This window comes from Nerophis ophidion, linkage group LG14, assembly GCF_033978795.1.
Source record: "Nerophis ophidion isolate RoL-2023_Sa linkage group LG14, RoL_Noph_v1.0, whole genome shotgun sequence".
In the NCBI taxonomy this organism is placed as follows: domain Eukaryota; kingdom Metazoa; phylum Chordata; class Actinopteri; order Syngnathiformes; family Syngnathidae; genus Nerophis; species Nerophis ophidion.
In genome coordinates, this window is record NC_084624.1 from 37,679,048 (window position 1) to 37,694,629 (window position 15,582).

General features: G+C 41.1%; 2 protein-coding genes across 2 annotated transcripts; one reads left to right on the forward strand and one right to left on the reverse strand.

Annotated features, from left to right (window-relative positions):
• The first annotated feature begins 551 nt into the window (after positions 1-551).
• On the forward strand, positions 552-6,691 carry adhfe1 (alcohol dehydrogenase iron containing 1). The gene is made up of 14 exons (XM_061920622.1): positions 552-833; positions 3,926-3,963; positions 4,053-4,093; positions 4,164-4,217; positions 4,280-4,434; positions 4,506-4,702; positions 4,778-4,855; positions 4,919-5,024; positions 5,099-5,251; positions 5,327-5,425; positions 5,484-5,562; positions 5,647-5,743; positions 5,987-6,144; positions 6,213-6,691. Exons 1-14 carry the CDS (start codon positions 781-783, stop codon positions 6,294-6,296), a joined length of 1,392 nt encoding a protein of 463 aa, XP_061776606.1. The 5' UTR covers positions 552-780; the 3' UTR covers positions 6,297-6,691.
• A 442-nt stretch (positions 6,692-7,133) lies between these two features.
• LOC133567898 (transcriptional activator Myb-like) lies at positions 7,134-12,659 on the reverse strand (the record flags this gene model as incomplete). Its single annotated transcript, XM_061919515.1, has 8 exons — positions 12,477-12,659; positions 12,306-12,399; positions 12,012-12,095; positions 11,722-11,942; positions 11,471-11,654; positions 9,715-9,816; positions 7,390-7,491; positions 7,134-7,322 (listed from the first exon to the last, which is right to left on the reverse strand). Coding segments are annotated over exons 1-8 (1,002 nt in total), but the record flags the coding sequence as incomplete, so codon positions are not given.
• Between the last annotated feature and the right edge of the window lie 2,923 nt (positions 12,660-15,582).

Sequence of the window (15,582 nt, forward strand, 5' to 3'; positions counted from 1 at the left end):
AACATTAAGTTTAGATTCAACATCTAGCGTTCACATTTAACATTTAGCGCTCACATCTAGATTTTTATTTAGATGTCAGATTTAGATTTAACATTGAGATTTTGATTTGACATTTGGGGTTCAGATTTACATTTCACATTTAGGTTTAGATTTAACATTTACATTTAACATTTAGCGCTCACATTTTGATTTAGATTTTTCAACATTTAGGTTTAGATTTAACATTTTGCGCTCACTTTTAACATTTAGCTCTCACATTTAGATTTGTAATCAACATTTAGGTTTAGATTTAACATTTAGTGTTCATGTATAGATTTAACTTTATATTTAATATTTAGGTTTAGATTTAACATTTATATATATTTGATGTAAACTTAAATGTAATGAAAATCTGAGAAAAGTCAGTTAAATCCAAGAAATATATCTGCAAGAAAAGTGTGACTGAACTTTTACATTGAGCGCCCCATAAATCTGATGATATGATTAGTGTTGTTGTATGTAATATAACCTCTGGCCACAAGGATACGCTGTTGGACCGTGCGTCATAGTTACCACCCAGACATCGTATGTTTGGCTTTCTTGTAAACTGGCCCAGCTAAACAATGGTGGATATGATTAGCATTACAAAATGATTTATACAGAAAGAAAGACAATAAGAGTATTTTTCTAGGAAAAAATGTACTAACCTAAAGCGCCAGAAGAGACGCTGGAAGAACCACCGAAGATAGTAGCAGGACTGCTAAAGAAGAAGACGAAGTGGAAGTAGAAGAAGAGTGGAAGATGGCTGCACGTGACCGAGTGGTTGGCCTGCTGACGCTGCTCAAGCACGCGGCGTAAGTAACTTCTTATTACTAAAGACACCTTTTGACACGTCACGTGACTCCTGCGTCACGTTAACTGCGTAGTTTATTGAATATTTTTAAACATTTTGGCTTTATGTAAGGGTTTATGTAAGCATTTATCTAACCTATAGAATGTAGTAACCTTTGAACTCTTATTAGTTTGAGTCAGGATCGGAAATGTTTCGAGAGAAAAACATTTGACAAAACATAAATGACTAAATTACCCTTAAGACAGGGGTCGGCAACCCAAAATGTTGAAAGAGCCATATTGGACCAAATTACAACAAAGATATGTCTGGAGCAGCAAAAAATTAAAAGGCTTATACAAGTGTTATATAAGCCTATACTATCAAAGGCCGACGCAAATCTTCATTGACAGAAATGTTGTATATTAATTTGTACTCTGCTCATTTTTGCAGGATGAAATAACTTCTGGAAATTACTGGCTCAGAATGGCCAAAAGTGTACAGTAGATGTGTGTGTCCAAGTTTAAGGAAACCGCAGGCTGTCTTCTTCTAATGGATTTATTACAAATATTTGCAAGCTGGGTAACATTTGCTGTGGTCTGGAACAACATGGCACACGAACTATCAGAAATGCAGCCAATATTACATACACATAATGTGTCATGAGATGTGCAAATATAAATTAAATACACAGAGGACATAAGTAAAGGAAATTAAATGAGCTCAAATATACCTACAAACGAGGCATAATGATGCAATATGTACATACAGCTAGCCTGAATGGCATGTTAGCATCGATTAGCTTGCAGTCATGAATTGACCAAATACCGTATTTCCTTGAATTGTCGCCGGGGCGCTAATTAATTTAAAACCTATTCTCACTCCTGCGCTTACCAAAGGCATGCGGTAAAAGTAAGCATGCGCTAATTATTTTAAAACCTCTTCTCACTTCGGCACTTACCAAAGGCATGCAGTAAAAAATTGAGTGTGATGTAATCTTGGACCTTAAATCCTACTGAATAGCTCTTAATCTTCTTCCCGTTAGGTGATATCAAATTACCGGTATTGAAATCAGTCTCCTCCATTTTGAAAATGATGACAGGGGAGTGTCACTCGTGACGTCACGAGTTTGACCAGGCGGTAATACTAAGCATGCGCTAATTATTTTGGGAAGCGAGTTTGACCCGGCAGTAATTCAAGGCAGGCGCATACTATATGCCCTGCAGCAATTCAAGGAAATACGGTATGCCTGATAAGCACTCCATTAAATCAATAAAATCAACAAAGCTCACCTTTGTGCATTCACGCAGAGCATAAAACGTTTGGTGGACAAAATGAGACAAAGAAGGAGTGGCATAAAACATGTTTTTCTGTGGCAGCATCGGAGAGATTTGTGCATTTAAACAAACTATGATGAGTTCAGGGATCGCTGAAATTAGTAGGACAAAACGGTGCTTTACTCACATAAGTGAGGCTTGTATAACATAAACAGTGGGATTTCTAACAATTAGGAAAGTTTGTGTCATGTTTGTTCCCCTACAGAAAATATATTAAAACAAAAAATATATATTTTTCTTGATCTTTTTCCATTTTCACACATTTCTGAAAGAGGTCCAGGGAGCCTCTAGGGCGGCGCTAAATTGGCCCTAGTGTGTGAATGTGAGTGTGAATGTTGTCTGTCTATCTGTGTTGGCCCTTGGATGAAATGGCGACTTGTCCAGGGTGTACCCCGCCCTACGCCCGATTGTAGCTGAGATAGGCCCCCGCAACCCCAAAGGGAATAGGCAGTAGAAAATGGATGGATGAACCGGTTTAATGTAGGCATTATTTTCACGGAACAGCCTTCCACGTGTGGCGGAAAAATATAGTAAATAAGGGCATGAAAAATGAATACATGAAAAAATTCACCATAACATTCCATTAGTGGGAGCCCCTGGCCCTTTCCCTTTGCAAAAAATCTCTCCATAGACTTTGTTTTTTTTCTCAATTTTGCTTGTAGTAGGCATTGTTTTGGCTTTAGTATCTGATGGCTTATAGGTGATATATCACACTCAAGGGCAAGAGCATGGCTATATAAGAAAGCTAGAAATACTTGACATTAGTTCTAATAGATTTATGGTCTTAAATGTAGTCATCAGTTGTGGACAGTTTTTGGCAGGGAATCAGTTTTTGGCACAACACCAGAAGCAGCATATAATAGATTTAACTGACATTTGTGTAGATGTCACGATCGATGACTTGCCTGCTGATGGCAGCATAACAGTAACAATTAAGCGTGTCCTCTTCACTTTTTTCCAGTTGTACAGCTATTACGATGTGGAACATGTTAAATCCATACATTTTATTTTTGGTATTCACTTCCTAATCTCACAAGGAAAAGCATCTGATTGGCTCTCGTTTGTAATTAATCCCCACGCCTCTTTCCAAGTACTCCGTTCAAGAGATGTGATTGAATATACTAAACTTGTCCCACCCATCAACAAGATGAAATGGATTGGATTTTGTTTCTGTCAGCATTTTCTTCTATTTTTTACACGTTATCTAACATGTCAGTTAATTGTATTATTGTCCCAGTCAAGGTGCTTTTGTTTTGATTAGATACTGTCTTATTTTTACCTGCTCCAATGTAAAAAACAAAACATAAATAAAATTTACAACTTCCAACCCAGGGCGTGCATGGCGTTTGAGACGGCGGTATAGCTCGGTTGGTAGAGTGGCCGGTATAGCTCGGTTGGTAGAGTGGCCGTGTCAGCAACTTGAGGGTTGCAGGTTCGATTCCCGCTTCCGCCATCCTAGTCACTGCCGTTGTGTCCTTGGGCAAGACACTTTACCCACCTGCTCCCAGTGCCACCCACACTGCTTTAAAAATGTAACTTAGATATTGGGTTTCACTATGTAAAGCGCTTTGAGTCGCTAGAGAAAAGCGCTATATAAATATAATTCATATTAAGGCGGTGTGTCAAATAAACACATGTAACACACTTTTTTGTCCCCTTAAAGCTTATTTTATATATATTTACCAATTATAATATTTTAATAAAATGTCAAATATTATGTCTTCAATTAATTCAAAGAAAACAAGCAACATATGGTGTGTGTGTTTGTGTGTGTGTACAGATGCAGGTGTCCAGCTCACTCCAACACATTCCATCAAAGTAAACATGCATTCTCAGCTCAATCAATGAGTCATTGAAAATTATTGCTTGATTATCAGCATATTAATCACCTTGGTGTTCCTCTGCAGATGTGACATGCAGCACCCGAAAAACGGACTATGCCTTCGAGGTAGCGCACACCATTTGAGCTTGATGGAAGAGAAAGTATTTGTCATGGTGATGAAATGTGTTTGTGTCAGATGGCGAGTTCCAACATCCGTTATGGAGAAGGAGTCAGCAGGGAAATCGGCATGGTAACCACATCATCTGTATTAGAAACAGCTTCACACTCTTCATTACCGCGGTTCTTGTGCAGGACCTACAAAACCTCGGCGCCCGGAACGTGTGCGTGATGACCGACAAAAACCTCTCATGCCTTCCGCCAGTCCAGGCGGTCCTCGAGTCACTCACCAAGAACGGCGTTGAGTACAAAATCTACGACGGCGTGCGGGTGGAACCCACGGACAGTAGGTAAGGCACGCCCACTGCTGTGTCCTGATTATCTGATTGGCGACCATCGCTCAAGTGCGTTTGTATTGCAGTTTTAAAGACGCCATCTCATTTGCCAAGAACGGCTCATTCGACGTGTTTGTGGCAGTAGGCGGCGGCTCTGTGATTGACACGTGCAAGGCAGCCAATCTGTACTCGTGTCACCCTGACGCAGACTTCCTGGACTTCGTCAATGCGCCCATCGGCAAAGGGAAGCCAATTATGGGACCTTTAAAGCCACTCATTGCAGGTAACGGCAACGTCATGGAGGTCGCTGTGGCAACCAGTGAGACGCCATCAACCTGTAACCTCTTTTGCCCCTCAGTTCCAACAACCGCCGGCACCGGCAGCGAGACCACAGGCGTGGCCATCTTTGACTATGAGCCTCTGAGGGCTAAAACTGGTAAAGACACATAGCCCCACCCATCTGTGACCAGCACATCTCTGATTGGCTAATTGTGGTCAGGTATCGCCAGCAGAGCCATTCGACCCACTTTGGGGGTGGTGGATCCCATACACACACTGAGCATGCCCAGTAGGGTCGCAGCCAACAGCGGCTTTGACGTGCTCTGGTCAGTGGTCGCTTTTGAACGATGGCCTCATTTTGGCAACCACAGCTTTGACATAATTCCCATGCTCGTTGCAGCCACGCGCTGGAGTCCTACACTGCTCTGCCGTATCACCAACGTGCCCCCTGCCCCGAGAACCCCATAAACCGACCCGCTTACCAGGGAAGCAACCCAATCAGCGATGTTTGGTCGCGCCACGCCCTCAACGTGGTCGCCAAGTACATGAAACGGTGAAAAATATATCCTCCTTTGCATGCAGTGTTCCCCTTTGTGTGTGTGCTCTTTAATTTTGTGTGTGGCGGCAGTGCCGTACGGGATCCTGAGGACGTGGAAGCTCGCTCCAGCATGCACCTGGCAAGCGTGTTTGCTGGCATCGGATTCGGAAATGCAGGCGTCCATCTTTGGTAAGAAATTATTTTGTGTTTTTTCTGTTTAAAATTAAAGCTGTCGTTTGTTCCGCAGTCATGGGATGTCGTATCCAATCGCTGGGAATGTGAAGACCCACAAAGCCGAGGGATACAGTGTTGAACACCCACTGGTGGTCAGTCAAGCACTGTCATGACTTCTGTGTTATTAAATTAATGGTTCGATCACTAAGCAGATTGTTAACATTGTGTGCGTGCAGCCTCATGGCCTCTCTGTGGTTCTGACGGCGCCGGCTGTCTTCACTTTCACAGCTCCAATGTGTCCTGAACGTCATCTGGAAGCTGCACAGATTCTTGGTACTGATCAATCACCCTTCAATGTTACACTTCCATGTTTTGCCTTTATGTGCACTTTAAAGGATATGCTGCGTTCAGGTGCAGACTTTTTAGGAATGTTGTGTTGCATTCTGGTAGACATTTATTTTTTGTATTCAGGTGCAGAGTACAGGAATAATTTGTTACATTCCAGTTGCAGACATTCAAGAAATCATGTGTTGTTTTAAAAGTGCAGACACTCATGTAATGCTGTGTTGCGTTCAGGCGCCGACATCAGTCAAGTTAAAAGGGCAGACGCCGGCGCTGTGCTGGCTGACACACTGCGTCACTTCCTGTTTGAGCTGCAGGTTGAGGACGGCTTAGCCGCTGTGGGTTACGGCAAAGACGACATCCCAGCGCTGGTCCAAGGAACTATTCCTCAGGTTGTTTAGGCTGCTATGCTATCCATGAGAAGATCCAACTTGTTAAGTCGTTATGTTTGTGCTTTTAGGAGCGAGTGACCAAACTTTCTCCTCGAGAACACAGCGAAGACGACTTGAGCAGTCTCTTTGAGGCCTCAATGAAGCTCTACTGACATCACTTCCTCTCCTACACACCACACCTGTCACAGCTTACGACATGGAAGCATCATGTCCCTTTTAATTAGCATTCATAAAACGACAACATGTGAATGAATGAATATGTGCAACACTATGAAATCCATAAATAAAAATTTTATTAGCAAATTTTATTAGCAAATATTTCTACATAACAGTAGAAAATAAATAAGTGCACTTTGAGATAAACACTAGAGAAGGAGAAGAAGAAAAAAGAATAAGAATACAGATGGTATGATTTTAATTTTTACATTAAAGATATTTCTGTGGAGTAAATTAAAACATTCACTTTCAGGTTAAAAATATCACTTCAAATCAATAAAAGTTGAAGTTCTTGCGAAAGAAATCAATAAAAGTGATTGTTTGCAATGAACTTCTGGTTGTGTGTTAAAATCTCTGAGGCATGACTCGCTAAAGCTGACAGAAAAGAAGAAAGTTCAAGATGACTCGCTGACTGCTTCAACTGCGTGTTTCTGCCAACAAATGAACAAAAAGATAAATATTGTTATAGTTTATGTGTGAATATCAAGTTAACTGGGGAACTTGGCCACCTTGTGCACCTCGTGCTAAATGTTAGTGCACCTCAAAGGGGTTGCTTCGCTTTTGAAGGTTTTCCTCGGCGGCATCGAGGGGCTGTCGGCACCACCACACTTCCTGTCCAACCAGTGGGAAGCCTCCCGGCTCACCTTCGTCCAGGACCCAGCTGAGACACCGATGCACCGGCTGAAAGCCACTCTGTGGACTGTGGCCGCGTATCTGCTTGAGTACAAAATTGATGCATCAAAATCTGCCGTACCGCCTTGTGGGTGCCATTGCAGGTGTTTGTCTCTTGCCTCGTCCGGATGGCCGCTGTCTGTCTTTGAGGGCATAGCCATCATGGGAGCTGAAGTCAAAAACCATCTCATCTCCGTGGTCCTGAACACATCACGTGATGTCAACTCTTCATTGGGGGCAGAGCTGACAGGTCCCATCTTTCCGTCTTCCACGGCCCCTCGACTGAAGAACTGACACCACATTCGTCAATTTACCAAGCTGTCAAACATTGTGCAGTTGTGTGCAAACGGTGTTTACCTCTGAGCGTGACAGCATGGCGGCTCTGTCTTTGTGCTCGCCGCTGTAGGCCGGGCTGCGGTCGGTAAACATGGAGATCACCTCGCTGCTCATCAGCTGATCCTTGACAAGATGACAATGCGTGACTTTTTGAATACACAATATCCCAGCAGGCACAAGATATTGCGTAGATCTTACATACATGTCCTTTAAAATGGACTTTGAAACAACTTTGTATTTGTAAAGTGAGTTGATGTCCAACGTTTGATCCTTAGACTTGGACAAACTTTAATGATCCACAAGGAAAATTGTTCCGTTCCCATTTCCCAACCATCCACTTTGATGGTTGGGAAATGACCAAACTTAAAAAAGTTAAATTGTGCCGCAGTGGAAGAGTGGCCGTGCGCAACACGAGGGTCCCTGGTTCAATCCCCACCTAGTACCAACCTCGTCACGTCCGTTGTGTCCTGAGAAAGACACTTCACCCTTGCTCCTGATGGGTGCTGGTTAGCACCTTGCATGGCAGCTCCCTCCATCAGTGTGTGAATGTGTGTGTGAATGGGTAAATGTGGAAGTAGTGTCAAAGCGCTTTGAGTACCTTGTAGGTAGAAAAGCGCTATACTAGTACAACCCATTTATTATTTATTTAATACATTAACGTAGTCAAAAAGCATGTTGTTTTAAAGTTGTATTTGTCTTGTAGAATTTTGTTTGAGAAATGACCAAAATTCAATAGTCAAATCAACGTCAGAACCCAACATTGATTTAACCCCGTCAAAAAGCATGTTGTTTCAACATTATGTTTGAGTTGGTCAACGTCAGGACCTAATTCCACAAGTTCTCAACATTGTTTTAATGTCTTGTGCCTGCTGGGATGTGTGTTGGACAGAAATGGTGAAAGGTGTGGGGCGATATTGATTTTAATCCATTAACACGCTAACAAAAATATATTTCAAGAAAAAACTTTTTTTTATATATATATGACAAAAGATTCTCTTGAAATGGTTAATATTACTATTATTATAATTATTATCAATATAATTTTGTATTATTATGCTTAAAAATTTGAGCAATTTCCCTTGTGGCTCATTAAAGTGAGTCTAAGTCTAATCACCTTATTGCAGGCTTAAAATCCTGTAAAACGTAGTATGTGTATTTACATGGCACATGAAACCATCAAATATCAATTACTACAAGGCCAAGGTAGTCGGTCATTTTGGTTAGCAGCCATTTTAAGGGATTGTAATGTCTTGATGCAGGCTTTGTTTCACTTTGTTTCTGAAAAGTATTGGGAGCCAATAAAAAAACATCTTAAGGCCCCAAAGGACCCCTGAACCGCACTCCGGACACTCCTGTTGTACATGCTGCATGTCCAGTACAGGTATTGATGACCAGAATTAATCATCAATGTGTGATTCCGTTCAGCAATCCACTGATTTATCACAAATGTTTTTTTCCAAAATAGCGCTGCTGGTTGCAGAATTTCTGCACTCTTGTGTATCCTCCGTGTTCCTGATGTTACCGTCTTGTTTTAATGTGTTTTTGCCTTTCGGGCCTGCACAACAAGGGGTGGCCCTTTCATTAGTTCTGCTGTGCTTTTTGGTGTTTTTTTGCCTTTCGGCCATGTTTGCACCAGAGACAAACTGCTGGCTCTCCGCCATACCGGTCCCCGTAGATACCGAAGGTGATGGGGATGTGCTGCTAGCATTGAGTACCGGGAAGGATGAGCTTCACGGAGCGGGATGAGCATGTATTGGACACTCACTATACAGATTCTCGCTCATCCTCACGGGCGGACATTGGCAGGGGGTTAGAGGGCAGCCTAGGAAGAAGTCAGCTCTCTTGGTTGCTTCGTTGGGCCTCTTCCTGTCTCTAGCCGTGCGTCCCCCCCAACCCATCAGACAAGATTGTGGAGCACTGCAGAGGTCCACTGCAGTGTACAGTATGTAGGTGTTGAAATGGTGGTTTTGTTTTGTTGTTTGTCTATGCATTTTGCACAATATGTATTTGCTCATTGTTTATCTTATGGAGTTTTTAGCTGTATGTAGAAGTGACAGCTAGTTCCTTCATTATTGTCCTTTGTTTTCACCTTATTTTTGTGGACTTTTTGTATCTACACCGCAACCATATAATTTCCCCCTTATCCTAATCCTATTTTATCTCATCGCTGCACAAACAATCAAAGCCTTCAGAAGCGAATTTTAAGAAAAAAGTGATGACTCGTACTTTATGTCATGGCTCACACGGCTTCGCGGTCATCACACACAACCTGATTTGACACGTGTCATACTTGCGTGGCATGTGGCGTTTTAAAAAAAAAAAAAAGGTTTTTTTTTTTTTTTTTACCTCTGAGCGTGACAGCATGGTGGCTCTCTCTTTCTGGTCGCCGCTGTGGGCAGGGCTCCAGTCAGTCAACATGGTGAGAACCTCACTGCTCATCAGCTGATCCTTCACAACAAACAGAATGACGTACATGCTTAATGTTACATGTTGTTAGATAATAAATATTAGCATGTAGTAACATATAAAATGTTATAGATGTTACATGTCCTGTATAAAATGTTAAATGCTTAAGGACAGATCCTAAATGTTATGTTAACTGTCCATCCATCTTCTACCATTTGTCCCTCTGTGGTTGCGGTGGGTGCTGCTCGGCTGCACTCGAGCAGAGGGTGGGGCACACCCTGGACAAGTCGCCAGCTCATCGCAGGTAGACAACATTCACACTCTAGGGCCAATTTAGTGTTGCCAATTAACCTATCCCCAGGTACATGTCTTTGGAGGTGGGAGGAAGCTGGAGTACCCAGAGGGAACCCACGCAGTCACGGGGAAAACATGCAAACCCCACACAGAAAGACCCCGAGCCCGGGGATCAAACCAAGCACCTTAGTATTGTGAGGCACATGCACTTAACCCTTTTACACCAGTCTATATATACAAATGATGAATTTCCCCCAGGTATCAATAAAGTACTTTCTATTCTACTCTATTCATATAGTGGAACCTTGATTTCCGTATCCCTCTTTTTGAAAACCTTTTGGTTTGCGAACTTTTAGGCGGCGAAAATATGCGTCTGTGTACAAACCATGTCTCTGTGTTCGAACGCTTCATTCATCTATTTTGTGTCCTGCTGGCAGCCATTTTTTGCTCATACTGAAGAGATTGAGAAAGCTGACTAAATACTACAACACGTTTTTAGTTGTGATGAGAACAAACTCTTCTGAAAAAAAATATGCCAAAGCAGACTAATTTTGCAACAGAGAATACTACCTCTCATTCAGCGGACCTCTTCCAAGACCACAACACGTACACGCACACGCACACACACACACACACACACACACACACGGCCTCTACCCCCAACCCCCTCTCTTTCCCCCTTTGCCTGCACCACTTTCTCTCCTCTCTAATTTGCTGATGGCATTGTACTATAAGTGGATGTTACTCTTTAAAATGTTTCATATTTGTTTGTTTTCATTTCATTCAGTTAAGGTCAAACAAAAAACAATAAACATAACATTTTAAATAAAGAACAGAAAGGAGCAGAAAGAAGTAAGACTTATGATATCTGCCCCTCATAGCAACATGGTTGTTTGAGTTAAGAGATTTGTGTGATTTCTGGTAATTTATGCACGTGTTGGCATAAACAGTACTGTATAGCACTTTTTATTGTTCAAAGTGCATAAACGTGATCTAAAATAGGAACTTTTGTCAAGGCTGGAACCTGTTATTCATATTTACATTGTTTATTTTTCTTAAGGACAAATTTGCACTTCGCTATACAAACTTTTAGAAGTTCGTAAATCGAGGTTCAAAACATTTCCTGTCCCCCCTTCAGCAGTACCTCTGCGAGACCCCTAGGGATCACAAACCCCTTGTTGAAAACCTCTCTCCTACATGTTACATTGTTAATGTAACATATTTTTACACATTAATGTTAATGTGTTACATATGAAATGTTATAAATGTTACTCCTATGTTACATATTAAATAGTAGAAATGGTAAATGTGAAAGTAAATATCAATTGTTAAGGCTCTCAAACGTGTTCCATGCAAATTATCATTGATGTAACATGTTGCAGGAGGTCAGAGATGGACAAACCTTTGTGGCAGTGGCGTCAGCTATGCTGGAGGCGGGGCCGCTGGAGGAGGAGCTAGAGGAGGAGCTTGAGGAGGTGTTAACAAGGTTGCTGGAGTCAGGGTGACGCAGGCAGAGTCGGCCGCTTTCCTTCTGCATCTTCCTCTTCAAGGTCGAGTTCCAGCGGTTTTTGATGGCATTATCAGGCCTGAGAAGAAATTAGGGTGCCTATTGAGGTGCAAGAGGCGCGGGCGCGAAAAGTGCTGGGCACATACCTGCCGGGCAGCAGTTTGGAGATGTTGGCCCAGCGGTTTCCCAGTAGCCGTTGGGCCTGGCAAATGATGCGGTCCTCCTCAGGGGTCCACCGGCTCTTGTTCACCAAGGGGTTGAGATGGTTGAGCCAGCGCTCACGACACTGCTTCCCGTTCCTGCTGCGCATGTGCTTGGCGATGAGCGACCACTGCTTCATGCCAAACTTGTGGACCAACCCCACCACCTGCGACACGTCACCGCGTCACTCAGCGGCACAGCCGACGAATTGGCTGCTGACCATGCCGGGACTCACCCTCTCATCCTCCTCTAGGGTCCACGGACCTTTTACGAGTTCGGGACTCTTGTCCCGTGGCCAGTCCACATCTGACCTTTCATCCTGAATAGACGTAAGAACATTATTACCTATGAGTTGTTACTTTCTTAATTACTCATTAATATGACTCTTGGTCATGTCAATCAATCAAATCAATCAATGTTTATTTATATAGCCCTAAATCACCAGTGTCTCAAAGGGCTGCACAAACCACAACGACATCCTTGGTAGAGCCCACATAAGGTCAGCTCCATGTTGAAATTCCATCCTTACCTCACGTTTTATCCACTCCGTCTTTCCCACTGTTACTCTAGGCAATCGCCCACGCACGTCTTTGGTTTGTGAGCAGCTCCAACATCGCTTGGTGCTGAACACAACACAAATGACACACATTGATGACATCACAAGACGTGTGTGCGTGCGTGAGAGAGAGTGAGGACTTACCAAGATCTGTGGCTTCTGGCGCTCATGGTGAGATGGGTGAAGTGGTGCTAAAATGCAAACGTTAACAATGATATCCTCATCATCACAAGATACAAAGAATAAAGACACAAACTGAGGAATCAATGCTTTTTATACATCCTCAAGGTTAGTCTATGATGCTAGTCTTTGAAATGACTAACTTGTGGGATGAACTAGTCTTTACCAAGTAGGAATAAATAGTCTTTTAGGAGGACTAGCAATAACAAGTATTTCAGGAGGACCAGCATGTCGGATAAACAAGTTTTTAAAGAGGACTACCATGTAAAATTAACACATATTTTAAGAGAACTAGCAAGTAGGACTAGTCCTATGTTAGAATGTAACTGATTAAAAAAAATCATCCATATCCATTTGACACTTGACTTATTTTCCATCATTTAGCTTTGACAAAAAGTGCATCTAAATCCTCTTGAAATGATTAATGAGCCAACTGAACAATTCCTAAGTTGTCTAAAATTTTGACAAAGGCCGGACTCACCTGTAAGACCAAGGACTCACCTGTAAATCCAACAGGTCTTGGCTAAGCTAGCCGTTAGCACAACGTCGCTAGCACCAACTGATGCCCGACTAACGGATGGCTTTAACCCCCGTGGCTTGAAAGAAAAACTCTATGATTGGTGAGGGGGCTAGTGACGTCACCCTTTCAACGTACATTGGCTTTATGACGCAAGAGCTGGGCTTTCAAGTGTTTCATCTCCAAACAAGCAAACTGTGGACCTGGACCTCGATGCAAATCAGAGGATTCTGTTCTTCTGATGGGTAGTTGTTCAATTATCAGTGTATAAGTCATATTCATTCATCTTTTTATATATTCTTGCTAAAAATAATGTCAATAAGATTACATGTAAGACAATATGAATGAACATATATATAATATATATGTATATATATATATATATATATATATATATATATATATATATATATATATATACTTGTCCAGGGTGTACACCACCTTCCGCCCGATTGTAGCTGAGATAGGCACCAGCGCCCCCCGCGACCCCAAAAGGGAATAAGCGGTAGAAAATGTATATATATATATATATATATATATATATATATACACATACATGTAATATATATATATATATATATATATATATATATATATATATACATACATGTAATATATATATATATATATATATATATATATATACATATATGAATATAAATAAATTATAAACTAAATTATAAATTAAATTATGTATGTGTATACACATATATGCTATGTATATATACATCCATCCATCCATCCATCCATTTCAATCAATCAATCAATGTTTACTTATATAGCCCTAAATCACTAGTGTCTCAAAGGGCTGCACAAACCACTACGACATCCCCGGTAGGCCCACATAAGGGCAAGGAAAACTCACACCCAGTGGGACATCGGTGACAATAATGACGCTGGGGGGGCGCTGGTGCCTATCTCAGCTACAATCGGGCGGAAGGCGGCGTACACCCTGGACAAGTCGCCATCTCATCGCTTGGCCAACACAGACAACATTCACACTCACATTCACACACTAGGGCCAATTTAGTGTTGCCAATCAACGTATCCCCAGGTGCATGTCTTTGGAGGTGGGATGAAGCTGGAACCCACGCATTCATGGGGAGGACATGCAAACTCCACACAGAAAGATCCCGAGCCCACGATTGAACCCAGGACTACTCAGGACCTTCGTATTGTAAGGCAGACGCACTAACCCCTCTCCCACCGTGAAGCCTTAAATTATAAACTAAATTATAAATTAAATTACGTATGTGTGTATACATATAAGCTATGTATATATAATTCATACATATATATATATATATATATATATATATATATATATATATATATATATACATATATATGTATATATATCTGCGATGAGGTGGCGACTTGTCCAGGGTGTACACCCCTTCCGCCCGACTGTAGCTGAGATATGCACCAGCGCCCTCCGTGACCCCAAAGGGAATAAGCGGTAGAAAATGTATATATATATATATATATATATATATATATATATATATATATATATATATATATATATATATATATATATATATATTAGGGCTGCGAATCTTTGGGTGTCCCACAATTCGATTCAATATCGATTCTTGGGTCACGATTAGATTACATATCGATTTTTTTTTTCGATTCAACGCGATTCTCGTTTCAAAAATGATATTTTTCCGCTTCAAAACAATTCTGTATTCATTCAATACATAGGATTTCAGCAGGATCTACCCCAGTCTGCTGACGTGCTAGCAGAGTAGTAGATTCTTAAAAAAAAGCTTTTATAATTGTAAAGGACAATGTTTTATCAACTGATTGCAGTAATGTAAATGTGTTTCAACTATTAAACGAACCAAAAATATGACTTATTTTATCTTTGTGAAAACATTTGACACAGTGTGTTGTCAAGCTTATGAGATGCGATGCAAGTGTAAGCCACTGTGACACTATGGTTCTTTTTTTTTATTTTTTATAAATGTCTAATGATAATGTCAATGAGGGATTTTTAATCACTGCTATGCTGAAATTATAACTAATATTGATGCTGTTGTTGATAATATTAATTTTTGTTTCACTACTTTTGGTTTGTTCTATGTCATGTTTGTGTCTCCTTTCAATTGCTCTGTTTATTGCAGAGTGCTGCTGGGTCAGGTTTGGTTTTGGAATTGGATTGCATTGTTATGGTATTGCTGTGTATTGTTTTGTTGGATTGTTAAAAAAAAAAAAAATTTAAATAAAAAAAAATAAATAAATTGATTTAAAAAAAGAGAATCGATTCTGAATCGCACAACGTAAGAATCGCGATTCGTATTCGAATCGATTTTTTCCCACACCCTTATATATATATATATATATATATATATATATATATATATATATATGAATTTCCCCTAGGGATCAATAAAGTACTTTCTATACTATTCTATTCCATTCTAAAGGGTGGAGGGATGGGTCCTGACTGCTGCAGTACCAGAGTGCCCACCCTTTTTGAAGTCCCTATGGGTGATTCCCTTGTTCTACTGGGGGACTTCAGTGCTCATGCTGGCAACGACAGTAAGA